We start from the raw sequence: 25,819 nt of genomic DNA on the forward strand, positions 1-25,819 counted from the left end.
TCAGTTCGTTCACAGCATTCGTGGAGCTCGGACGTGGTAGAGAAGTGCGTCTGTCTGCTTGTTTCTGTTTGTTTTTGGAGTTTCCATCACGGATTCATCAGGAACATCGTCGCTGCCGTCGCCGCCGTCGTTGCCGGTCCGGGAATGTGTGGTGCATCTGCGTTCCGTTCGCTCGTTTCACTGCAGATGAATTAATTGCTGAAAATATTTAAAGGCATATTCATTGGAGCGACCACAAATCCAATTACACATAACCATATTCATATTAATACTTGTTATTCGTTGTTCGTTATTCGTGGAGTGTTTTGTGTGTAATTACTTAATTGAGCATCGCATCGCATCGCGTTAAGCAGATCCCAGCAAAAAAGAGAAAAGGGTTTGCACACTCCACACGCCACATTACATCTTGGGGTAGGTTGTGTCTTGGCCCGGCATAGAGTGACAACAACAACAACAAAAGCAGACAGCAGCAGCATCGGTTGGTGGCATCGTCGTCTATAGATGCTGCACTTCCGGTTCCGTCTATCTACTGTGTGTGTGTGTGTGTGTAAGGATTTTCGAATGGCAGTGAATAAGCCACTGAATTCAGCAGACCCAAATCGGATTATTCAGTTTGTTGCCACAAAAAAGGATGTCTATTGTGGCTGCCACTGGCTGCCCCCTTTCCACTTTCCACTTTATATGCTCCATCTCTGTCTGTGTCTCTTCTGAGGCTGCCCCAAAAATTGACAAACTCGGCACATTTTGGTGCATATCCGGGCCATTCTACATTCGGGGAATTGTTCTTTTGTGAGTGGATTTTTGGCCGCTCGTTTTGTTTGTTTGTTTGTTTTTTGTTTCCACATCGAGGCAGGCGGATAGATACGGGCAGCGCAGCGTCAGCAGCTGTGGAATTGCATAATGTCCAGTTTCCTCTTCAAAGCAGAACGCAGCTCAAGCGATAGCATCCAAATGGGAATTGGGGCTCAAGAAGTCTAAGTACGAGCATGTCTCTGGAAATTGAACTCATTTGCAAAGAGGGGGAGGAGACAGACAGAGTCTCACTCTAATCGGGCAACCAATCAAAACAAATGGAGCACAGCACTCATACATTACCCCACGCACTTGTACTTGTACTTCTACTTCTACGTCTATTTCTACTTCTACTGACAATAATTGTCAGACCATATCAGCTAATAATAGTGAGAGACACAAATCGGCAAGGAATGCAAATAACTTTGGAGAGTGGGTGGGCGGCTGAGGGGTGGGTCACTCACTCGATTCAATCAGTCCAGTCGTGGGAAATGGACACATGTCGGGGGGACATTGTAATGCAAACAAGTCACAGGAATTCAAGTGGAAGGGGCTGGGGCTGGGGCTGACGCTAGCTGGGAAAAGGAAGTTGGCTTCGACATCAACATTTGCTATGCATTCATGTGTCCATCAAGCGTCTCCCCATTGGGTTCAATGAACTGCCAAGAAGTAGAACGTCCAATAATCATTGATTGGGGGTGTAGCGGGCCGCCCAGAATTCGATGGAGACCAGCGGAAATTGGCGCTCTCCGTAGAACCCAATCGGACGTGTGATGAGCCAATTTCAGACACAGCAGCAGAACAGCAGAACGGCAGAATGCAAAACCAAGTCAAGTGCATTGCCCTGCTCGCTGTGGCCGGGGGGCTCAGCTCCTGTTGACGCTGCACTTTTGCCACCTTACGCGGCGGCGTGGCGTGGAGTGGAGTGGCCAAAAATAAAAACCAATTCCCGGCCTCAGCATGAATGTTCTGCATGGCTGAAGTGGGGGGAGGGGCCCTCGCCCTCTCCCTCCCCTCATCATGCAGCATTCCAATTTTGGCCAAAGCAATGGTCGGGTGTAGTGGGAATCACTGGAGGGGACTTCGCACCAACCTCAGCCCATTCATACGTAATAAAAACTGGCATCTGGCGGCGCCGCAATTCATCGCCAGATCGTGGCGGCAGAAGGGAGATGCGGAAGAGTTCTCTCTCCTTGCTGCCAGAGACAGATGGGTGGGAGGATGCGGATATGCGAGTATGTAGCTGGTGCTGCAGTTTGCTGTTGTTTTGTTGTTCCCTCTATAAATATGCCGCACATAAAACATATTTACTCATGTAAAAACCACACACCAATATCTTTCAACTCTTCGCAGTCAGAACAGGAACCGAAACAGAAACAGAAAAAGAAACCATCAAAATTGATTGCTTTAACATGGACTCGAACTCGGTGAGCCCCCTGCCACCGCTGGAAGCACCATTGGCCATGTTGGACAGCGAGAAGACACCGCCGGGTACACCAAATGGCATTGAGATGCCACCACCGCCAGACGAGAAGTAAGTGCCGTCCCCCCATGATACCTAATCAATCCCTTTGGCCCCTGAACATTTTCTCGAGCATCATCAAGCAATCAACACAATTCACAGCTTTCCTTCCCAAAAACATTTGTGCATAAATATTTAAGTAAATTGTGTCACTTATAGAACAGACAGGCAGTCAGACACGCAGCCACACAGACACAGCCCACAAATGGCCCCAGAGCCCTAGAGAGATCAGAGCAGAGCAATCTAGCCGGCAATTGTCTCTGTTGCTCGGCTGCTCAGCTGGCAGCCGGATTTATATTTGTTCACTGACTAAGCCTCAGAAAGACTCCGTACCAGTCTTATATGCGTATCAGGGCATCGTTAAAGCCTGGCCGTTAATCGATTCTAATGGCACCACGCGGCGTATGTGTAACATTTACATCGAATGGGTTCGAGGCACGTTAGCATTACGCTCTGGCCCCAAAAGGCTAAGGCTAATTAACAACAACAGCAGCAGCAGCAACAATAACAACAAAAACAAAAGCAGCAACAACAACTGTCGACGCCTACACACCCTTTGACTTGTGGGTGTAGTACTCCGCGTTTGTATTTTTACGCGCCAATTTCCTAATTCACGTATCTTTGAAAGTCGTAAATTTTATTTTAATGCGACCTCGCTCGCAAATCACACAAAACTCGGGCACATCCTTCCTCCCACACCCACTCCGTCCCACACCCACACTGATACACACACACACACACACAAGCAACAGTTGATCGCGTGTGCGCGTACAGTTGCCTTTGGCTGCCTCTGGTAGTAAACATTCCCAACCCACTGCTTGTCCCACAGTGTCCTTGTCCAATTTGTGGCACGCAGCACCCATCAGTGGAGCTCCTCCGCCAGTGAGCTCCAAGTAATTACGGACATATTTTCCAGACGAACGGACATCTGTCCAGTGTCCTCAGTTGGCCTCAACCTTTTCGCCGCCTTTTCTTCTGGCACATTTTCATTACGTTTTCATTTGGTTTTCATTTGATTTTAAGTAATTTTTTTGGGCGCGCTCCCACACCAAAACCACACAAAAAAAAAACCACTAGCTCTGCGCTCCAAGGAGTTATAGCCATTCCGCTTACCCGACCTCGAGTAATGACCAAGCCACCAAAGCCAGGGTGTGTTTGCTGTAGTCGGTCCTTGGGTGAGGGCTCCGCTCACCCCATCCGTAAGTGCTGACTGACCCACAAGCATTGTTCTTGTGCGGTTGGCTTCTTCGCCACGAATTGAGGGAAGCCTCGTTTCCATAAATATTTGATTGGCTCACAGGCTGCTGCCAGGTGTCTTGATTGATACGATTGTATTCATGCTCACTGAGCCACACATTTACCCATTTATTTATAGACCCCAAAGGCAGTCGTACGTATTATTAATATACAGGTGTCCCATTAATTAAGCGCCGAATGGAAATTCAAGCAATGGTTACTCCTACACCTACTCCTACTTCACCTATTTACTTCTGTTTGTCCACTTTTAGTCAAATTACTTTTTATCTGTTGGCTTTATTGTTAATTTAGAATATGTCTGCTCAGTGTCTTGCCTATCTTTTATCTTTACAATACTTATCTTAGCAATAGAAACTTGAAACTCAAAATTGTATAATCCAAGGCCGTGGCTTAAGTATGACAGCTAGATAGCATTCAAGTACATTTCTGACGACTATATCCGACTGGGAAGGCCTTCAAATATTTTCCTTGCGTTTTAGTTTGATGCAACAATGAACAGATTATGTCCTCCATTAGAGGACTTGATTCCAGTCCTCTCAACTTTTTTGTGGTGAATCGCCATAACGTCCAAAATAGGGGCGGACACGCCTACAAATGACTATCCCAGGGAAATTTTGTACACGCATTCTACATGCATGGTTCGTGTCTCCGCTTCACGCGAACGATCTTTGACAAAAATACCCTAACGCGTCGTTCGTCATCTCCAACGATCTGGCAGCACGCCAATCCAACAGCTTTCGGCAGGCAGAAAATTGAAAATTCGTTTTTGTCTTGACTCGATCGCCGCCGTTATCAGTTGTTTCCGTGGATACTGTCGCTTGTTGATACGTTTGAGGATAGCGGGCGGCATTTGAATATTGTTTGTTGGTGTTGTTGTTGTGGCGCTGGTGTGTGTCTCGCTCCTAACAAAAGGAGCAGCATAAACAAAAGAAGAACCGAAACCGGCGATTTTATAATTAAAACGTTTTGTTTATACTCATGCTGAGTGTGTAGTGTGTGTGTGCGTGTGTGTGTGTGCCACTTTTACCAACTTTAGATGCTTACAACTGTGCATTACACGGATCTGTGGCTTTCTTTGGCTATTTTGCTGTAAAATTGAGAGTTTTTTCGGTGCTTTTTTAAAACAAGACAAAAATCGAAATTTGCATCTATAGAAATCGTATTAATTAAATCCGCTGCGTGTGAACTTTTCGGCCCCGCATGAGCACATGAATAAATACCGAATCTGTCGCTGTATGGGATCGTTTATAGCCCCAGAGAACCCTCGAATCGAATTCTCTGTGATTGACAAATTAACGCCAAGCATTCATTTTGATTAGCATCTGTATCTGTATCTAGTAGTCGTATTTGTTCGATATCTGAGTTCTGTTTCAATGGTTCCAGCGATTAAGCGATTCCACAGTCAGATGACAGTGTGTCCCCTCCCCTTTCGGTGTCTCAATTGTCTATAGATTGGCATTTTACAGCATTCGCGTTCGCCGAACCTCAATTGCGGAAAGCTCTGCCACATGAACGATCTATAGATATATAGCTATATAGTAGAGCCGACAAGTGACGCATCACTATCAACCCATTGAGATCGTGTCTAGTGGGTGTCGGTGACAAAAAAAGAAGCGAAAACACAGCAGTTTTTCAACTAATTTCGAACACTTGGCTAAATGCGTGATCGTCACTTGGCCAAAATGCCGCGTGGAGGAACAACAACATCGTAAGTCCCCAATCCCCCAACTCAAATCGACTTTATCATATTTACTTAAATTAAACAATTGCGTATTAATGCGAAAAACACTGGCGGCTGGGGAGAGTAGATTTCATCTGAGGATCGCATTCGTACTCGCAGTTGAGTCGTCTCTGGTTATGGTGCCGCGAATTCGATTGTATCTTCAAGATACAATTTCAGTGCTCGCTCTAGTCTGTGTGTGTGTGCGTGTGTGTGCCATGCGAGTGTATATGCATATGCAATCATGTCGCTTAATATGATCGCACACCCGCACTCCGGCGAACCGCAATTGAGACTCCGAGACGACGCGTCGTCTCTAAACAATTGTCGGGCATTGTAAAATAACACCAGACCCCGTATATATGTTTGCAGTACAGTGTGTGTGCGCGTGGATCGTACTTCACTCTGCTCTATCGTCATAATTAACCCGCAGGATACATATACATGTACATCCATCGTGTGCTTGTCTGATTTTCAGTGGTGCGTGCGGCTCTGCGGCAACAAATGTTTTAATTTGCCTCCAGTTGCAGACTTTTAATTGTGCATTCCGCACCGGCTCGTTATTTGTTACATCCTATGGTTTCTGTAATTGAAATATGCCCAGGCTTCCTGGAGTGCTGGAGTACTCCGAATCCTCCCTACTCCACTCTTCATACTCTGCCTGCCTGCCCCTGCCTGCCTCTGCCTCTGCCCGCACACCATGTTGGACAGTTAACGCTGCTGCTCCAGTTACCGTTGGGGAGGCAACGCCTCCAGGCAACATCTTTAGCGCTGCGACAGCAGTTATGGCCATAATTAGCCTGCTTTTAAGTACAGATACGGACAGAGTACATACATACATACATACGTAGATCTGTTCTCTTCTGTTCCCCTTTTTTTTGTGTGGCTATGGCTGCTGTTTTTTTTATGGAGACATCTTGTGGCCATGGCAATGGCAGGCACAATCCCAGTCACAATCACATGATCTTATCTTTTTCGCGTGTGATAAGAAAGCATTAACATTTGTCCAAGCTTCGGGACGGATGCCACAGCACACTGTTTGCCCAAGCCTATGATGACGGATGCCTTGCCCCTGAACTGGGCAACTACTCGCATACCCCATTCCACTCGCTGCCATTTCGACCAATCAACGGAATGGAACGACTTTAATTAAATTTGCATCTATCAAGAGGTTGATTGGATGCCATCTTCGGCCAGCCTGCCTGCCTGCCTTCAGCCTTTGTAGGGTAATCGTAATCCCCTACTATGGCTTTCGTGTGGAGGATCTCCACATTTCTCTGAGAACTGTCCACTGGTGCGCTTTCTCTGCGGCACTGTGCCTGCGCCTGTGCCTATACCTGTGGGTGCGCTGTGAGTGTCAACAGCCTCCGCTTGGCTGGATGACCCATTATCCAAAGCCGTGACTGAGGTTCAGGTTCACGTTCAGGCCCGGCCCGGGCCCGGCATCGGCTGCGACTCCACTCCCCCGGACCCAAACAGGTGGCTGCAAAAACAAGTTTTTCCATAAAGCGAAAAGCTTTTAGCGAAAATTTCTCAGACTAGTCGTAGCTCCCAGTTGAAAAGTGAAAGAGTTACACGATACACTCGTGCAGCGAATGCACACATGCAGATGCATAGATACAGATACAGATACAGATACATGAATGCACACCCATTTGTGGGCCCGTCTGACGTCTGCTGTCTGCTATCTGCTTATTTTGTGCGGCAAGTGAAATGTGTGTTAAAGCAAACACACTGCTCTGGCACTGCCACTGCAACTACAACTGCTGCCCCTTTGTGCCCCTTCTCCAATGTGTTGAAAGCTAAATGCCTGCCCCAACCACAGAGACAGCCGCAGCAGCAGCCGCAGCCAGAGAGGCACAGACACTGAGCATGCTGCATGCAGGCCATCCCATCCCATCCATGTAGGAGTACGAACATCGTTCATTGACATCGCCATCGAATGTGTCTGGCTGGGGCTCTCTTTCCACTCAGAAGATCTTTCGCTCCCTCTGTATCTGTTGCTGTTGCTGTAGCTCTCTCGCTGTCAGTGGATTATTGTTGCATGTAAATTAGAGCATTCATTAGCACTATCACCAAATGATGCAAGTGGCACTCTAGACACGAGACTGGAAAAGTGAGAGTGTGACTGCGACTGCGAGTGCCAGTGATAATGGTAATAGTTTCCCCATTTGCTTCGCTTTTGCTTTCATTATCGCAGCATGTGCTGGGGCAGGAGCAGTGGTAGAGGCAGGGGCGCAACGCACTATTAATTTAAATAATCATTTTGTTTGCTTTCGTTTCGCATGGCATTGCAATGCATTTCACTTGAAGAGTTGTCCGTCGTCTGCTGTCCGTCTGCTGTCCGTCTGCCACTTCAATTGCTTTGGGACTGGGACTGGGCCTGGCCAAGAGCTGCACTTGGGAATGGAATGATTAAGCGCCTCGTTGGCAGCCAGCAATGCGCCTAATTACACCAGCCTCCATCGCTGCCAGCCCATAATCCAGTTTGTCTGTTGTCTGTTGGCTGTTTACTTTGAACAGATGGCCCGCGGATTGGCTGGCCCTGGGCCTGAGGGGGGTATGGTATTCATTGTGGCAGCTCCTTCACATATCTGGCAGTTGGCAGTTGGCTGTGCTGTGGGGGAAGTTCTCACAGAGCAATGTCCCAGTGCACCATCCATTCAGCCCATTGCTGATGATGGATATGTTTCGGTGATGATATCATTCTACCCAGCATCAGTGCGCCATCGGAATTGGATGTCATACGATCACACGACAAGTGATGAAATGAATACCCCAAGCCACAATTGAATTGAAGCCATCAACTTTTGACTCCACTCCATTGGGCAGGGGGAAAGGAAACACTTCCCCAGCTGTCAAACAGAATCTATCAGGAAATTATACTCTCACACTCCCCAATGGGGAAAAAATTATATAAGCTGTGGTCCATGTTCAAGAAAAGGTGAAAAAGCAAGTACCAACAATCTCCAGAGAGAGCTCACAACACAGAGCTGGCTCCACTGAACCGAGCTGGGAAAGACCACAAACAATCTGGGCTGGCTTCAAAGGAAACGGGAAATTTACTTAGCAAATTAGATAATTGGAAACTTTCTTAGCCTCACTGCTGTGCAATCCACTTGAGGGTCTGACTGGCTGTTGTGCATCAATTAGGCCGATTAGCAGCACATTCAACCCGCAATTAGTTCAACTAAATCTCAAGAGATTTGGAGTCAAGTAGAATTTCCATAATTCTTTCCATAAACATTACAAATTATGCTACAATGAGGGAGAGCCATCTTTTTACATGTCTTTGTGGCTGGAACAGCTCTGTGTTGGGCAACTCTCTCAATGGGGGATCTGAATATCTTGTAATATATATATATATAATAATGTAACACCCCCCACGAAAAGGAGCCCCAGCAAAATGAAAGCCATTGACAAGCCCTTTATCGATGATCTGAACCGAATGCTTTTCCGTCGACCCCGTCTTGGCATGCTACCCAAGAATGAGTAACTTAGCGTGAAATTAAGTTAAAACTAAAATTGATTTGATTTGATTTGTTCCAACTCTACTTGCAGGCGCTACGAGGAGGATCCGGACAATGCCTGGAATTGCTGCTCCTGGTGCGAGTACTTGCTGATCGTGATCCTCTCCACCATTCTGCTGGTGGGTGTCCTGGTGCTGACCCTCTTCTGGGTGATGTTCTATCGCGATGGCTTCGCCTGGTCGGAGAGCCCCAAGCAGCAGTTCAATCTGCATCCCATCCTGATGATTGCCGGTTTCGTAACTCTCTCTGGATTTTGTAAGTTATCTGCCATTGTTTCAGCTGATTCACGATCCCATCACGATAGTCTCTTCTCTGCACTCCTTTCCACACAGCCATCTTGATCTATCGTTTGTGCCGGTGCGTGAAGCACATCTATGTGAAGCTGATCCACATGTTCTTTCACGCCATTGCCATTCCGTGCATCGCCCTGGGTTTCCTCTCCGTCTTCGACTCCCACGAGGCGTTGCAAAAGGTGAACTTCTATAGCCTGCACTCGTGGCTGGGTTTCGTGACTATGGGCATGTTTGTGCTGCAGTTTGTGATCGGTTTCTTCAGGTATGTCCCCCAGTGTCCCAATCCCGCATACTAATCACCCCATTGCTGCTGCTTGCATTAGCTTTCTGGTGATGCTCTGCTGTGAGAACAAGACCTACAGCTGCCGCTCCGCCATGGTGCCCATACACGCCAGTCTGGGTCTGGCCAACTTCTGGCTGGCCATTGCCACATCTGTGACGGGTCTCATTGAGAAAGAGCGCGAGACGGTGGCCGAGACCAATGTGAGGTGAGTGTCGTCTTTCCGTTTTCCCTTTCACCACGGAATCTAATCGTATCTAATCTTATTGCAGCGCCGAGAATAAGCTCATCGAGCATTACATCACCAGTGCCATCGGCATCACACTGATCTTCATCGGCATCATCGTCACCTTTGCGGTGCGACGATCCAACGCCCCTGCCTCGGCCAAAGTCTACGTAACCGAACGCATTTAGGATGTTGGCTGTCGGCTCCCAGCTGGCGCCCAGCCAACCACAGCCAGTGCAGGAAGAGCGTCTCCAAGCATCCAAGGATCATGTGTGGTTTCGTTGTGGATTCAGAGCTTTGAACCATTGTCGTCCTGTCGAAAGGCCTAGCACAAAACAGATCACGCTTCTGCATCTGCATACTCTATCCTATCCATACCATACCATACCTGTTACAACGTTTTACATACATGTATATGCCAAATTGAATTCCCTTCATGTAGTCTTACTCTACTGCGTAAATCAAAAACCTTTCTCACCCATCCAATGGCAGTTTAAACTCCTAAGTAGATTTGTAGGTTTAGGAATCTCAAAGCATTACCGCATTACCTACCAGTTGGTAGAAAGTGAAAGTACCCGACCAGATCGAATCAGAACAGAACAGAACCGACCGACCAAACAGGCAAAAACTAATCAAAATTAAAGTGTTCAGCTGAACTTATTCGTATATTACATACATACACACATACATAAATGATTAGCCAGTTTTTTGGTACTATAGTAGAATTTTGATATAAGCCAATGTATGTATTCAGCAGATAATATCGTACTACTAATCTATGTACTATACCACATAAAGCGTACACTTTACACATTTATTGTAGATTCGATATTGTCGCATTTGATGTTTCTCAATATAAGCTGTAAACCAATTTTACAAAAATAAATGATACTTTCCCCAGTCCGGGGGTCTTATAATATTTGTATGTCATTGACCCAAGTGTTTTGGCCAAATAAATGGAAATTTTAAGTTGGTAGTGTTTGAAACACTTGAATTGTGCTTCTTTTTTAAACGGTGCAGAAGTGTCGCAATGCTTAAAATTCAAATTGCAGTTATTTTAAATGTGCAAGAAAGCCGCAAACAGCTGTTTGAAACGCAAAAATGAGCAAGCACGAAAATTTTGATAATCTTTTATATTATTAAAACTAATCAAGAGAAAAGAGAATGATCTCAAACAAAGGAAAATACGGTTTGATTAATCTTTTATTAAGATAAACAATTTGTTTATTAATAATATATATCCGGTATATTTTCAAACTGAGAAGGTATTTTTCGATAGATTTCTGAGCGTCATGCGGGTGTGTTTTATCGAAAAATCTGCGGTCACACTGGCCGGTGTCGCGCGGACCCAGCATTTATTTTGTTTTCCCCAATCGACTGGTAAAAAATACGAAGAAGCCAATAAGTGTAGCAAAGATCAATTAAATGTGCGTTGCGCGCGTGTCGTCACACATCCATTAATCGAATTAAAGTGTTGCCCGAGCCCCAAGTTGGATAATGCACAGCTTCAGCTGCTGTTTAGGTGAGTTTTTGTGTGTGCTGCTGCCGCTGTGGGGCTACCGTGAAGGGCTGGGGGCTGTGCCGTGGGCGGGGGGCGCTAGGCGTTGGGCAACTATAAATAATATGCAATGTTATTTTGGCTGCGCAACGGCGTCCGTGTCGCTCCGAAAAGCATTAAGAATCAAGTGCAATATTCGTTTTTTTTCGGGGTCCCGGCCCGCGTCCATTCTGATTACGAAACGGAGCAAGGCAAGCCGCGAGTGGCGGGAGATGGGGACGCGACGCCCAATTCGGGTCCCCAAACCCCCACTTGGCATACAACGGAGCTTAGCTTTCGTTAACGAAGGGAAATTGCGTGCGAAGGTGTGTGTACTCGCAATGGCATGGGGTGTCAGTGCCTCTTGTTCGCTTTCGTGTTCAATGCTATCGATTTGGTTGGGGGGTGTTTACCATTCCTCCCTACTCTTCCGGTAGGGGAGCAGGGTAAGTCTTCTATGTGAATCATCCATCCGCAGTTTGGTTTGTCGTCGGGCGCAATCAATAAAAATCGTTTAGCATTACTCGCATTGCTTGACTTGACACTTCCTTTAGCGTTAGATCATGTGATAAGCAAATGCTACTATCAGTCACAGATACACACACACACCCTAGCACACTTAGCAACGCCCCTTCTCAAAATTCGAATTTAAATGTTTTCCAGCTGTTGTTGCTGTCCGTGTTGTTGTTGCTGTTGCTGCTGCGTTGCTTGGGCACACACGGATACTTGTTCAACAGGATGTGCGCCCCGGCAGCAGCAGCAGCAGCAACGACAGATGTTTCTGCCTGCCCTCGCATCGATGCAAGATGTCAGATGCTGACATGCCATTTCAAGGCCCTCTCCCTCCCTCCATCCATCTCGCATCCAATTGCCTTTGTTCTGGCAGCGGCGGCTTAAGTACAGCCACTCGGAAATGGAAATGGGTAAATGGTTCACTTCTAGGCCGGGATGGGACCCGAAACGCTCGCTTGCTGGGTGCCTGCAAGTGACCCACTTTGCAAGCGCGGATCACATAAGCAGCAGCAAGAACAACAACAACAACAGCGACACGAGCAAGAAGAAACCTCAGCTCAATTGCTTGGCCTTCCTTGTGGCCCCAGAGCTTTGTTTTGCCTACTCTCACGCGGGGGTATCATGATTATTCCCAGAAGTTTGCAATACTGCAAACCGACACATAAACGGCCCTGTAATTAGTAAGGGTATACAAATCATCAATGTGCTGTCTGTTTGGAACTGCTGCCAGTCGTATAACACACGTATATCACACAGGAAGACCACGATAATCTTGCATCAGAAACACACACAATTCAGAAATTACCAGTCTCCGAGGGTATCTTTAGCTTCGGTCCGCCCAAGCGGGGGGCTTCCTTTCTGGTTGTTGTTCAGTTTTGCACTTTTCATTTGTAGTTTCTCTCTGGTTGTTGTTACCCACCAAGCGACCGAGCCGACCGTAATTACCTGTATTCCTCCATCGATGTGTGCGCTAGACGAGTGCATGTGAGCGAGCGTGTGTGAATAGTTTTCTAGGGGCTGGCTGCCACTTGCAGTTGGAGCCCCGAGTGTGCTTGGATTATAGTCAGATGATAACGCCCCTAGTTCTCAATGAAAGATTAGCTAAATGTTTTTCCCACTTGAATAGCATTCCATCCCCCACTCACCACCGCACACTGATATTCCAATGTCTTCTGTGGCAGTCGGTGTCGAAGGTTGATTGAGTCAAATGAAAATTAATGCAAAAATATTTCATTATTTTTAATCGCAAATCTCTTCGGGCGGTTGTTGAACTTGAACAGCAGAATGAAACGACGAGCCGGTCGAGCAAAGATCACAGTGGCGACAGCCACTCACCGCTGACCTTGCCCGCCATTATCCATCCATATATTGTATAAGTACGATTATGTATGTAAAAATGTTTTGTAAAAACTGTCCCGCAATTTTGAACTATAAAGAAAGCGGCTCCAGAGATCTTTGGCCCCGCAGAGAAGTCTGAGGGTCAGCCCAGAGCTGAACTGCAGATTCTTTTGATGGCCAGCAATCACATGTCTCAGCCGCAGCGAATTCCAGAGCAACCCACCCACCCACACGCGAGCGGGGGGAAAGAATTTATCAATGGAAAACGCCAGCACAGAAGAAACAAGAAAAATTAATGCTGAGTTTCTCCCCCACCCCCACACAAACGTATGAGCATACATATGTGTGTATATGTAGTGTGTATTTTATTTAAATACAATTGCAGGCCTTTTACTGATAAACAAAAAAAAAAAGAATCTGAAAAGCAGATTGGAAATGAAAATGGAGAAGGCAATGTGATTTCCTCGAACTCTGCAGCTGTTTTGTTTGTTTTCTTTCAAGAAATTTATGTAAAGACAATAAACTTATTGGCCAGCGAAATGCGACGGGGGGTGCTGGAGCAGTAGGATGGGGCCGATCAGTTTATCAGGGTATGCAGTGGGCGGCATTTTGGGCATTCTGGCAAAAAAAAAGACGCCTCCACATTCACATTTCTCCACATCCCTGACCACGAAAACAGCAAATTGTAGCTGTGTTTTTTATCTGTATCAGATGTAGCCCATATATCTAGATCCGCTGGATATCCAGAGTTTACAAAATTCACATTAAAGGAGATTTGTTTGTCAGGTAGAAAAGAGGAATGGGGAGATCACATGAGCAACGTTAATTGTTTGGCTTTGATTGCTACAATTTGATACCTCCAATAAATGTGTTCTGTTCCCTCTACCGAAAAGAACTCTGAACGAAATTTGCACAGATTGGCAGATACACATAACCATAATTTGTAGTATATACTCTCGTACTGGCACTCGTACTTGGCTACCCATCAGAATGAGATATTTGTATTTGTGCTGAGTGAATAGTTCAAATAGTCAATAAAGTCCATTTGCTAAAAAAAAACTCAAAACTTGAGGCAGTCGTCTGGCATTTTGGAATACTAGTATATATAATTTTTGTTCGCCTTTTGTCTTGCTTGGGCTTTTGTCGGTTGTTTTTGTTTCGTTCCCCCCCAAAATTTGTTTTCATTTTATCTACATATCTACATACATACGAGTAAATCCCTCCACAAACGACTAGCCGTAGATCTGATTGTATATTTTTTTTGGATATGCGTTGCAATTGAATGGGGTTCGGGGGTACGATCGTACTAGCATATGGAATTGGCATGGAGGATGAGAATTTCGCATGATTAGAATGGAATTCTGCTCTCACTTCGAATAGAAGGAAATGCGAAATAGAATTTAGTGCCAGGAATGCGACTGTCAGTCCCATTCCCAAATGACTTTTCCTCTTCCGTCTTTGGTTATCGTCTGTCTGTGGCATGCCCCGCACCCGTGCCTGCACACTCATCTTTAATCATATTTTCTCGGCCATATCTGAATCGGGTGATTCCATTTGCTCCACTGAGCAACGCAAAATAATCGAAGGAACCGCAGACACTGACACAGACACAGACACAGACCCCCAGTGACAGCCGCGACAGCCACTGGCGAAGGCGATGCCAATGGGGCCTATGTGTGGACGTCATTGCATTTGATCAACTTTTCTTTGAAATGATTATAACTTAATTGAAATTAATTAGACGGGGTCGTCTCAGTCAGACTTCTTGCTTGGAGAAATGTGCATAGAAATGGCATAGCATACACAGAGACACTGCAAGTGCAGGGCAGTACAGGGCAGATTGAATTTAAACTCAAACTATCTGTTGTAATTCTCAGCGGAAATCTACAGAATGCAGGGTATTCGGGGAGGGGCGATTCATGCATACTTCGTAGATCCACAGTTAATTTTTGGGTTTATTTCAAACGAGTTCATTGAACCAAGCTGAAACCCAATTTGGGCTTTGGCTTTGGTGACTCGTTTTTTTTTTGTTTCTGTTTTTCAAAACAAGACAAAACTTTCCGCTGACCGTTGCAGCCACAGCCTTTATCAGTGGTGCGAGTGTGTGTGTGTGTTTGCGTGTGCGTGTGCATCATATTGTTGCACCCCCAAAAAGCCAGTCGACCACACGACTCTGCTACCATAAAAGAGCAACGCAGTGCGGACCAGGCCAAGCCAGTCCAGGTCTTCCTATTGATTCCGCGCGCTCCGTGCTCGTGACTCACATAGCCCATTCCATTCCATTGGAAATTGGGCAGCGAAGCGTGCCAGAAGCTGCCGCCTTTCCGCTGTTCGTGCAACACAAAAGCCACAAGGCAGAACAACACCGTTCCACAGCAAAACAAACTTCGGTTTCAGTAAGCGAATAGAAGGAAAGGCTACCGGTCGCGTCGCACGAAGCTGTCCATACCCTTGCAGATCGTTAATTTCAATTGCAGCTGATACTTAGAGCGATTCCATTTGTATGTACAGCGATCGTGGAAGTGTCGTAGTTGTGGCGGCAAATTAATATAGTGGGGATCCGATTTAAAATCATAATACCCTCCTCTGCTAGGGGATATAACAAGTGAATCCAACGAACACAATCAGTTTATACTGACAAGTTACTTTGTTTTTATTGCAGTCTGTTTGTGCTGTCCAAGTCCCACGTCTGCTGGTTGCCATGATGCGATACTCGGAAATCTCCCGCGACCTGTCCATGGAGAATCTGCGCTACTCGGAGGTAAGCACAACTCGATTGCCCATTGAAAACGATATTGATGAATGTTTGCCACTTCCTCAGTTGAGCAGAAAACCAACAAACGACTATAATGGATACGCCGGACAGGCGTATGCCACGCAGGTGCCGTTCAAACAGAGTCCAACCGCACCTGCTACTCCTTCAGCCATGCAGCAACTGCAACAGCCTCGCCCGGCAGCCAAGCAGCGGAGTCCGAATGGGAATGCGCATACCATGGCCTGCTTGCGGCAGGAGAAGAGCCACAAGGAGCACCAGATGGAGCCCCAGATGATGCAACAGCAGGCTAGCAAAACGCTGAACATAAAGAGCACGCGACGCAAGAACTCCATCGGATGCCTCAACAGTTTCTCGTCCTCACCAGACTCGCCGGGATGCTACTACAGCATAGCGTAAGTTGGGTCGGCCCCAACCAAATTGACTCACTTTTCACAGACATTTCTCGATTCCAGAGCCTCGGCAGCACCGCCCTCCAAGTCGCAAAGCCTGCCGGCCCATGGCTCCATCAAACAGCTGGATGCGGTTATCATGAGCGCCTTGCGAGTGCCAGCCGATGTGCTGGCCAACCAGATCACGCTGCTGGACTTTCCCGTCTTCGCCCTGATTCAGCCGGATGAGCTGAGCAGCTGCGCCTGGACAAAGAAGGACAAGCATGTGGTCACGCCGAACATTGTGGCATTCACCAAGCGCTTCAACCACACGAGCTTCTGGACAGTGCAAGAGATATTGAACGCAGAACAGCCCAAGCAGCGAGCGGAGATAATGACGCATTTCATCAAGGTATGTGAGAGGGAGAGCACAGATCCTTCAACCAATAAAACACACACATTTGACTCCTCTAGGTGGCCAAGAAGCTGCACGAGCTGAACAATCTCCATTCGCTGTTCGCCATTATCTCGGCCATGCAGAGCGCGAGCATCTATCGGCTGAAGAAGACGTGGGCGTGTCTGTCCAAGAAGGATCGCCAGTCGTTCGAGCGGCTCAGCGACATATTCAGCGATCAGAATAATTGGGCAAATCTACGGGCCTACCTGGAGAGCCTTCGCCTGCCCTGCATACCCTACCTGGGACTCTTTCTCACCGATTTGATCTACATCGATCTGGCGCACCCGCACAAGGGCGGGCTGGAGCCCGAGCAGCGTCGCAACAAGATGAACAACATACTCCGTGTCATTTCAAACTATCAGCAGTCGGACTACAAGCAGCTGCTGCCGCATGAGGCAACGCAGAAGTATCTCACATCCATACGATATATCGAGGAGCTGCAGAACATATTCGAGGAGGATCAGTACAAGTAAAATCAATCTATTTAGATATTAAATGCGATGCCTTTTAAATAACATTCTTGTGTTCTACACTCAGACGTTCACTGAATCTGGAACCGGCATCGCCATCTGGGCCTAGCTCGTCGTCGTGCAGCTCCAAGGAGTCGTTTAATGTGGAAACCGTCACACCGGCCCTGGGCTGTTTGAATCTCTCGCCTGCCAAAACTATTGGCTCCATGCGCATGGCCAGCGGCACCAAGTTTGTGCCCGGTCATCGCAAGTGCCGCAGCCTGGGCACCAAGTAAGTATGACCGAAGTGTGATCCCCATGCGGTTCATTCCGTTCTCCCACCTAATCTCTCCACCAACTCAAATCACTGCGCCAATTGGACATTGTATACACCGGGTCTTTATTAATCGTTAATCTGTCTCTCGTTTACTCTGTCTCTCTCACTTGATTGTGTTTTGCTTTGGCTTCTGCTTTCGTTTTGTGATTTGTGTAATTATGAATGTACTCGCAAAATCTGTAACTGCAACTGCAACGGCAACCGCAACCGCAACCTCTCAAATGATGCACTGCGCCATAGATTTCGCAGCAGCAGCTTGCCGCGTAACTTTGCACAAAAGTGTCAATGCTGCATTGTGATGATTGCGCCGGGCATTGGCACCATCTCCAACAAGCGGTGCAGATGCCGCGGGTGAGTCCTGTAGCTAGGATATACACTTGTATAGGCGTATACTGTAGCCGAACCAGAACCCACCACGCAGACTTTTCTTTCGTTTCAATATTAGTATGCTTTTGAGTTGTTTTGTGTGTTCAGTTTTGTGCACGGACCCAAGTTGAAAATGCTTCATATGAAAGACACCATCCCCACCAACAACACACTCTGATCTACGCCCCACACAATGCCCTTTTGGTTTTTTTTCTGTTTTACCATAAAACCACACTCTGCCCACACACCCCACCCACACACGCACACATACGCAGTTCGTCCTTTGTTGCTTTACATTCATTTCTAATCTCATAGGCTGAGATGCATGAAGAACTCTCGAACACCAGCCAAGAACCAAGACCATAACTAAAACGATTCTTTTACCCATAGCATCTTTGGAAAGATTGCGACGCATAGCCACGGCGATGGCCATCCGCATCAACTGCACTTGGAGCTCGACCAGGGGGCACTGCCGCGACACCACCTGCTCGACGACTCGGTGCTGGAACACAGCGATGCCCTGTCCAATGCGGATCTCACATCGCTGGAGAGCGCCGAGGGAATATTGTGCGACTTCACGGGCAGCGAATGCGATCTGATGTCACCGGAGGCGGCAGCTGCCATGCAGGGCTGCGTGCGTCGGAAGACCGTTCAGAAGGAGGGGCGCAAACCGGCGGTGGCCTCCTGGCAGCGATACTGGCTGAAAATCTGGGCCAACTCTCTGGTCTACTTTCCGCCCAAGTCCTTCAAGGGCAGCGAGCGGAACGACTTCAAGCGCGAGCCCTGCAAGGTGTGCCCCCTGGAGGGATGGTATGCCCACGTCAGCGACAACATGAAGCACAAGAACACCTTCGAGCTGTACCACCGCAGTCTGGGCACCGTCTACAAGTTTCGCACCGACAGTCCGCAAATGACGCATCTCTGGACGAACGCCATCTGCAAGCTGGCCACGATGCGTGTGCCAAAGCCATTGCCAGCCAATCTGATGTCCTTCGAGTGAGCACTTGCTCCTGTCGGGAGAAATGTACAGCTACAGCTCGAATCTATTGTACTCATCATTGTTTAGACCCTAGTTAAGTTAGCTTAGCCATTGTATATGTGCACAGCCCACACAATCAAGCAATCGAGCAACCAGAGCCACCCACCAACTCAAACCCGCAATCACTCTCTCACTCACACGCACGAGACAACCAACCACAGAACATTCCCAGAACACAACGAACGAACAAATTGCAAACTGCAAACTGCATCGAGATGAATCGATTCAAATGGTATTTCAAAAGACTGACACTGACACCGGCAGAGAACGAAGTGGAGAATGGAATTGAAGCAGAGAATCAACACACAAACAGACAAACAATCAAACAATATGCGTTAAATACCCCATTTCAGTGCTGTCATTACTGTCGTACTGTTTGTATGTGTGTATCCTTAATATTAAGTAAAATACTTGGAAATTTACTGAACTCTATTTTGCGCTAATTGTGCCATATTATTTCTAAATTAGTGCAGACTGGAATTGCTTCTCCTAGCTTTGTAACAATGAATCAAAAATCAAACGAACTTTCAATATGAAACTTATAGGCTTTAAGATGAGTATCGCTATCGCTATCACTATATCACACCATCCACCTGTACGATCGCTGTAACCATCAGTTTATCTGTAACTCTGCCTTAAGTTGAATGCACTCTAAACATGTAGACACAAATCACACATATACCTACGATTAAACTATATAGTATATATATTGCATATTATAGACAATACTCTGCGTGAATTGTGCGTAACGAAACGAATCTAATATAATATAATGCTATTTGTTGTGAACTGTCAAAGAGATGGACTCATGAATTTGTTACTCCTTAGCTTTGTCACACACACAGAATTTCATTTGCAACGTTTTTACATTAGGCTTAAGAAAGAAAGGAAACAACAAAAGCAATTAAGAGTGCTGTAGCCTCGAACATTTCTGGTGGATCGTATCGGTATACGTAGATAATAAATGTCTCCTCTATCTTGTTAGTCTACCAGCCCCCGCAGAGGGGGGCTGCCAACAAACCGAGAAATTGCACATTATATAAGTGTATCTATCGCTTTGGGATTTACAATCATTTTCACCCGCAAATCAGATCGTGCCAAGTGCGGGAATTTGCAATTCATTCGTTTGCTGTGGTAGTGCTGGCTGCTATGGCCCGGGCGCACTGAATTTCAATTAGGGCACAGAGCATGACAGGCCAACGCTCAGAGCTAAGAGACATAAAATGAAGAGTGGAGATAATTGAGCCGCCATTCGATTGCGAAACATGAAAGGGGAGACTAGCAGAGACAGGATGCCAAGTCCAATCATCACAGAAGGAGCCTTCCCCCTTCGACGACTGACTGCGATGCTGCTGCTGCTCTTGTGCCTGGCCGTCAGCTGTTGCCTGGGCGGCAAGACCACCACCATGTGAGCCGATTGCGTAACCACTAGCCACTAGACCACTTTCACCAACCAACCTATCCTCTCCACACACACGACACGTTTACAGCGTGCGACACACAGACACTCTGGATCCGCAGGCGGACGGCTTCTGGGCGAACAAAACCACTTGGAATGCCCGCTGGGTGAAGTATTGGCGGGCCAAGAAAATCTACGAGCCTGTGTGGAAGAAGGTGTGGACCCCGACCGTCCACAACGAATGGGTGCCGCTGCCCAATGCACCCACCGAGTGGGAGCAGGAGAAGTGGGAGCACTGAAGGGCCCACTGAGAGACTGAACCTAGCTTTACTTTTATTTATTTATTATTTAATTCGTATTTTTATTCACTTTGTTGTTGTTAATTAAACATTTAAGTCTAGAGATAATTTAAAGTGTGGAGCCAAAGCAAATGGAAGTGGATGGATGGCCTTAAGAGCTAGCGACTGGTTTGTAACTATTTACAAGGAGCTTGGAACGGGCAGTTGCAGGTGCAGGTGCAGGCGGCGATGCAATGATGCAATGGCGAATGGGGCTGCACTGATGCTCTGCCTACGCACCGGGAAACTTGAATTGCGAGGTGGCAGCCACCGAGGCTGCAGGCCCAGCAGCAGCTGGCGACTTCGCTGCCTCCAGAGCTTTGGCCTGGAAATCTGCACTGGCCACTGGTTGCAGCACCGTTGGCTTTCCGAATGCGGAAGCATTGGTGTCATCGCGTTTCCACACTACCTTATCCTGGCCATTGGCAGTGGCGGCAGTGGCAGCGGGTGCGACAGCTGCAGGCGCGGCACCGTTATCCTTGCGGTCCCAGTCCCAGCCAGACTCGTGGTGATGATGATCATGGTGGTGATCGGGCGAAGGGAACCACTCGGATATGACCACGGGCTTCCAGATCTTCTTCCAGCCAGGCACCCAGATCTCCTTCCAGCCGGGTACCCAGATTTGTTTCCATGCCTCCTTCCATTCCTATGACAAAAAGGCGATTCATTTTTCATGTCGGGTGGACTATTGTGTATGATATTTGCATACCAATTTATCGGTCCAAATTTCCTTCTTTCCTGGCTTCCAGTACTGCTTCCATCCCTCCTTCCATTCGAGCTTCTTGTCGGGCACCCAGATTTGCTTCTTGGCTGGCTTCCAAATCTTTTTCCAGTGAGACTTCCACACAACTTTCTGTATGAGAAGAGTATCAACTGTTGCAAAATGATTACAAGGAGGCTGCCTGCTACTGACCTTCTTCCACAGATCGTGACTGGTGTACTCCCAACCCTCGTGGTCCTTGCCCAGATATTTCTCGCCGGGAATGCCAACCTGAAGAGGGAAAGAGGAATGGAACATTTAACAGATATTAGGTGTGGCATGCGCAATGGCTTTGTACCTTCACTAGCTCAGGTGTCCAGATCTGCTTGTAGTCGGGCACTTGAATGTCCTTCCAGGCTGGCACTAAAATCTCCTTCCAGTGGGGTACCCAAATTTGTTTCCATGCTGGTACCTGAATCTCCTTCCAGCCGGGCACTTTCACCCAGTGGGGCTTGTAGATCTACAGCAGAAGGACTCGATCAATATCGGTTTCACATGAAATTTGATTCCGTTTCGAGGCGTACCTTTTTCCATGAGGGATTCCAGATTTGTTTCTTGGCTGGATTCCAAATCTTTTTCCAGCCCTCCTTCCACGTGACCTTCTTCTTCCAATATCCGGGATCATGGTGATGTTCGTGGTGCTCATGGTGTTCGTGGTGCTCCTCTATGTGATGCTCGTCGATGACATGATCGCTAAGTCCCCCCAAGTCGAAGCGCTTCTGAGCAACGCTCTTGCTGGCCAACTGAGTGCCGGCTGCCTGTTGATCCACCACAGCCTTGGCTAGGCTGCTACCGATGGCCACAGAGAGCGCACCGAGAAGACCAAGCTGAAACACACACACAGGGAGATAGAGAGACATTGAAACAAACTTCGGAGAGTAAACTGTATTCGCAACAGCTATGTTAATTAATTCAATATTCTTCAAACAAAAAGAAATGTGACTGGACTGTCCCAAAACGAGTTTAAAGTGGGTCAGTGTCTGGTCAGTCACCGGCAGAGAAACGTTACATAATCTTCGCGGCGGCAGATTCAATGGGTTCATACTGACCTGGGTCAAGACCTGGCTTATGATAGATGCGACGCCTCATACGGGGCAGGGCAACGACTTTTTTTCTGTTTTGGTGTGGCCCCTCTTTTTTTGGTCAATTTTTTTTATTATGCAAATTTAATTGTATTTGTTAAATAAACATTTATTTGGTTGTTTTATGAGTCAGCTTCAGCGTTGGCGTTGTTGCGGCTGTGGCAGGGCAGATGTTGCAAGAGGTCTGTATTTGGAGAATCAAACAAGGTCAGCCACACCAATCGCAACCGGGATTTCGCAAACAACTTCTCATTTTGGATAATTTCATTTCAAAATATCCCGAAACTAATCCCATCAATTGGCGCACAAATGTCAACAAGATTCGATTATGAAATAAAAATTAGCGCCGGCAAAAATTATCTCATCGGCGTGCTCTGATAGTGATAATTGTAAGCGGATCACTGATGATCGTGTCAGCTTCCTCGCCCTGGTCTGGTGGCCAGAGAAAGTGACGATGGAGACGACAACGACGACTTGTTTGGCCTGCAGTTGGATCATCAATCGTGAGGGAAAAGAGTCGTCGACTCTCTCGCTGCCATCGCCATTCCGTCCCACCAGGTAGTGCACTTCATGGATATCCCATGGATGCTAATGAAACGATCGCGAAGCGATTTAAATTGTTGACAAAGCGCGACAAAGTGGCAATGAGACAGACATGGCTAAGAAAAACTCAATTTGTATGAATCGTGATATTGACAAGGACAGGAGGAAAGCGTATTTCTTTGATGGATAGTGAACAACAATTTTGATTATAATTTCTTCTACATATTAACGCATCTATATATTACAAAAACTGAATGGAAAATGAAAATGTACGCTTTATTCCCTATATTAATTTTTATGAAATGATAAACGACTAAGGTGTTTTCTATCTTCACTTTCTTGTATCTATTTTTGTATTTTCATTCACCAAAAGATTACCTAATCCTTCCCAAATCTCTTAATCCAAAGCAAGAAGAAACTTGAGCAATATTTGAAGTGAAATTCACTGAACCACGATCCTCCCATTTCCACTGGAAGAGCAATCTATGCAAATATAATTTGCAAATTACAGACTTAACCTGAGACTCCACTATTAGTTCCACAACATCAACCGCACCCCCATTTTGAATGTCTTCTCCCATTCCGTTGCGTACGACACTTTTCCACTGTTGTTTTTCGTAATTACCACAAAATGCCGCTGGATCCTCATGGCTCCCGAATACAACTGGAGATAAGGTCGAAATGTAGCACTATCTGTGGCACTTGCTTATACCGCGGAGTAAAAGAGGGTTATGATGATCACTATATACCACTTGGGTTAGGTGGCGGAGCAGCTCGCTGCCTTGGACACTTTCGGGAATCAACTGACGTGCTGAAGACTGCGGGCTTACGATTAAATACACACTGCGCAGGTGCAGCCGGCGTAATGAGAGCACCACACACACACGCACACGCATGCTCTCACTCTCCGACTCTTGCACTCTTCCACTTCCACTCTCTCTGCGTGAAAACGAGAGTAAAAGACCTTGAATTCTGATAACGGTTTCGTGTGTAAACAATAACGAGGCGAACTGAGCTTTTGCCCCAGCTTACCTGAGCTTACCTGAGCTTCCCAAAGCTGCGCTCTCTTGCGCGGTCTCTCTCTCTCTCCCTGGCTGTAACTCTCTTGATTTGATCTTGGACATGACTTCGTCTGCATATATGTAGGTAGAGAGGTTCGTGCGAGTGTTGTAATCGCCACAAAAAGCTTATGGCCATAAATGTTATAAATCTTAATGCCGAAAAAATTGAAAAATAAAGGCAGGCCACCGCGGCAGAGGTAGCCACATTTAACCAATGCAAATTAATAGCACGCAATGGGAAATCAAAGAAAACAAATAAAAAACACACTCTTTCCGCGCCCCTTTCCGGCCCTCTTCCTGGGCGCAGATTGCGATGGGCCGGTTTTGATTTGGATTTTTGGGAATTCTTATTGTTCAATAGCCCAAAGCCGAAGGTCGTCACGTTTTGGTGTGGATATATGGGACTGGGGGGGATGTTTTGATATGCCAGGTGGTGTCGCATTAATTAGATGGTTTTTAATGTAATTCGATGGCTTTTGCCGAAGCGCCCCAAACTCGGTTAAGGGCAATGCTCGGCGACGTGCCTATGCCTATGCCCATACCTATGGCCCCCCTATTGCATTTCTTCGTGTGCAACAATGTGGCAAGGCAAGCCCCTTGGCCAACACTTGGCCGAATCGCCGCTTCAATTAAAGACAATAGAAACACAAAACTTGACTCCGAACATTGCGAGCATTTCTCATATCTCATTTCATATGTCTGCTTTCCATTTCATTTCCTGCAACATAGCAATGGGAGCGGATCCCAGTCAAAGCAAAGCAGTCAAAGTCGAAACCGCAGACATGCGGAATACCTCTTTAAATGGTTCGATTCATTTGGCCAAAAAGCAAGTTAATTGCATGTTGATTTAATATTAATTTTATCTGTTGTTCATTCACTCTCTTCTCCCAAGCTCTCGTAGGTGGAACGGGAGCCCAGGTCCACCTGTCCGCCAGCTTATGGAGCTGTTCCAGGTGCGTGCGCGGTCTGGTTCCGTTTCACTTAGTGGGAAGTCCACGACAACCACTGGGGAGAGTTGCATAACCATGTTAGTATCGATTATATTGCGGAACGAAAGGGGATAGATATTAATACATATACCAGTCTGTAGGAGCGCTCTCTGGCTCTCCCTTAATGGCCTGCCATCTATTCCCATTTCCTCTGACAGGCAGTTCCAGCCTCCCCCGGGCCATAAGGAAGTGCCAAACGGGATTCACACCAAGCGCCCAACTCCAGTCATATTAATATTCATCAAATCCAGATAGATGAAGCTGCCCCCCAATCGACAGCCTGCTCCAGGAAGTGCAGTCCGAGCCGTTAACTGGAGTGCATCGAATGGACCAAATGAAATGCGTAACCACTTGCCCATGGCCCCTGTCTGCCTTTCGGTTCGACTGCCATGTCCTACGCTGCTCGTGTCCCATGCATTCCCCTTGCTGCCTCGCTCTAGTCTGAGCTGCCGCCGATGTTGGACCACTTTTACAATTCCCCACGTCGTTCGTGCCGCAGCCATTTGCTGTCGGAGGAGATGTGGGACTTGTGTGTGTGTTTATTTATTTATTTATTTATATCTCTCATGATTATTCATCTTATCGCTGGCGGTAATCGGTCAATGTGTGCGGAGCGTTTAGCTGCCATAGCCGGTGGCAGCTATAAGGGAGTGCTTATGGTGGTTGCTCCGCGTGTGCAATTGGTTCCGGCATGAAAATTAGAGCAGCATTTGGCATGCATTTCCTACCTCTCTCCCTACCTCCGTCTCTTTCGCCTGATGTTGCCTGATTTGAATGGCCAAAAGATTGGCAGTGCTATCGCCAGATTGTGTGGGTTGTGCTCACATAACTCCGTCAGCTCGTCAGT

The 25,819-nt window shown here is 46.9% G+C and overlaps 4 protein-coding genes across 12 annotated transcripts in view; 3 read left to right on the forward strand and 1 right to left on the reverse strand.

Moving 5' to 3' along the window:
• The first annotated feature begins 11 nt into the window (after positions 1–11).
• Positions 12–10,101, forward strand: LOC111073863 (probable ascorbate-specific transmembrane electron transporter 1). Of its 7 annotated transcripts, none has more exons than XM_022366405.2 (6): positions 12–411; positions 2,146–2,326; positions 8,853–9,076; positions 9,154–9,376; positions 9,438–9,602; positions 9,667–10,101. In XM_022366405.2, exons 2-6 carry the CDS (start codon positions 2,205–2,207, stop codon positions 9,806–9,808), a joined length of 876 nt encoding a protein of 291 aa, XP_022222097.1. In that variant the 5' UTR covers positions 12–411; positions 2,146–2,204; the 3' UTR covers positions 9,809–10,101. The 7 variants fall into 7 exon arrangements, with proteins under 7 accessions (XP_022222097.1, XP_022222099.1, XP_022222100.1 ...); XM_022366407.2 differs by lacking the exons at positions 12–411; positions 2,146–2,326 and adding exons at positions 4,350–4,458; positions 5,038–5,279; XM_022366408.2 differs by lacking the exons at positions 12–411; positions 2,146–2,326 and adding exons at positions 4,351–4,458; positions 5,023–5,279.
• An 834-nt stretch (positions 10,102–10,935) lies between these two features.
• LOC111073841 (ras-specific guanine nucleotide-releasing factor RalGPS1) lies at positions 10,936–18,960 on the forward strand. 2 transcript variants are annotated; one of them, XM_022366374.2, is made up of 8 exons: positions 10,936–11,142; positions 15,671–15,769; positions 15,830–16,176; positions 16,237–16,564; positions 16,627–17,078; positions 17,147–17,350; positions 17,636–17,746; positions 18,152–18,960. In XM_022366374.2, exons 2-8 carry the CDS (start codon positions 15,710–15,712, stop codon positions 18,759–18,761), a joined length of 2,112 nt encoding a protein of 703 aa, XP_022222066.2. In that variant the 5' UTR covers positions 10,936–11,142; positions 15,671–15,709; the 3' UTR covers positions 18,762–18,960. The 2 variants fall into 2 exon arrangements, with proteins under 2 accessions (XP_022222066.2, XP_022222067.2); XM_022366375.2 differs by lacking the exon at positions 17,636–17,746.
• A 271-nt stretch (positions 18,961–19,231) lies between these two features.
• Positions 19,232–20,599, forward strand: LOC111073845. Its single transcript, XM_022366379.2, has 2 exons — positions 19,232–20,208; positions 20,291–20,599. The coding sequence occupies exons 1-2, from the start codon at positions 20,066–20,068 to the stop codon at positions 20,496–20,498; spliced, it is 351 nt and encodes a 116-aa protein (XP_022222071.2). The 5' UTR covers positions 19,232–20,065; the 3' UTR covers positions 20,499–20,599.
• Positions 20,553–25,819, reverse strand: part of LOC111073842 — a 28,866-nt gene continuing 23,599 nt past the window's right edge. The window contains exons 1-6 of one of the 2 annotated variants that reach the window (XM_022366377.2): positions 23,548–23,834; positions 21,822–22,124; positions 21,596–21,757; positions 21,451–21,528; positions 21,247–21,390; positions 20,553–21,183 (exon numbers count right to left, since the gene is read on the reverse strand). In XM_022366377.2, coding sequence (XP_022222069.2) covers positions 20,770–21,183; positions 21,247–21,390; positions 21,451–21,528; positions 21,596–21,757; positions 21,822–22,124; positions 23,548–23,571 — 1,125 coding nt within the window. In that variant the 5' untranslated portion in view covers positions 23,572–23,834 and the 3' untranslated portion in view covers positions 20,553–20,769. Of the gene's footprint in view, positions 21,184–21,246; positions 21,391–21,450; positions 21,529–21,595; positions 21,758–21,821; positions 22,125–23,547; positions 23,835–25,819 lie in introns of those variants that run through there. The other variant, XM_041593300.1, reaches the window with a different exon arrangement.

Source organism: Drosophila obscura, unplaced genomic scaffold (genome assembly GCF_018151105.1).
Source record: "Drosophila obscura isolate BZ-5 IFL unplaced genomic scaffold, ASM1815110v1 contig_186, whole genome shotgun sequence".
NCBI classification, from domain to species: Eukaryota; Metazoa; Arthropoda; class Insecta; order Diptera; family Drosophilidae; genus Drosophila; species Drosophila obscura.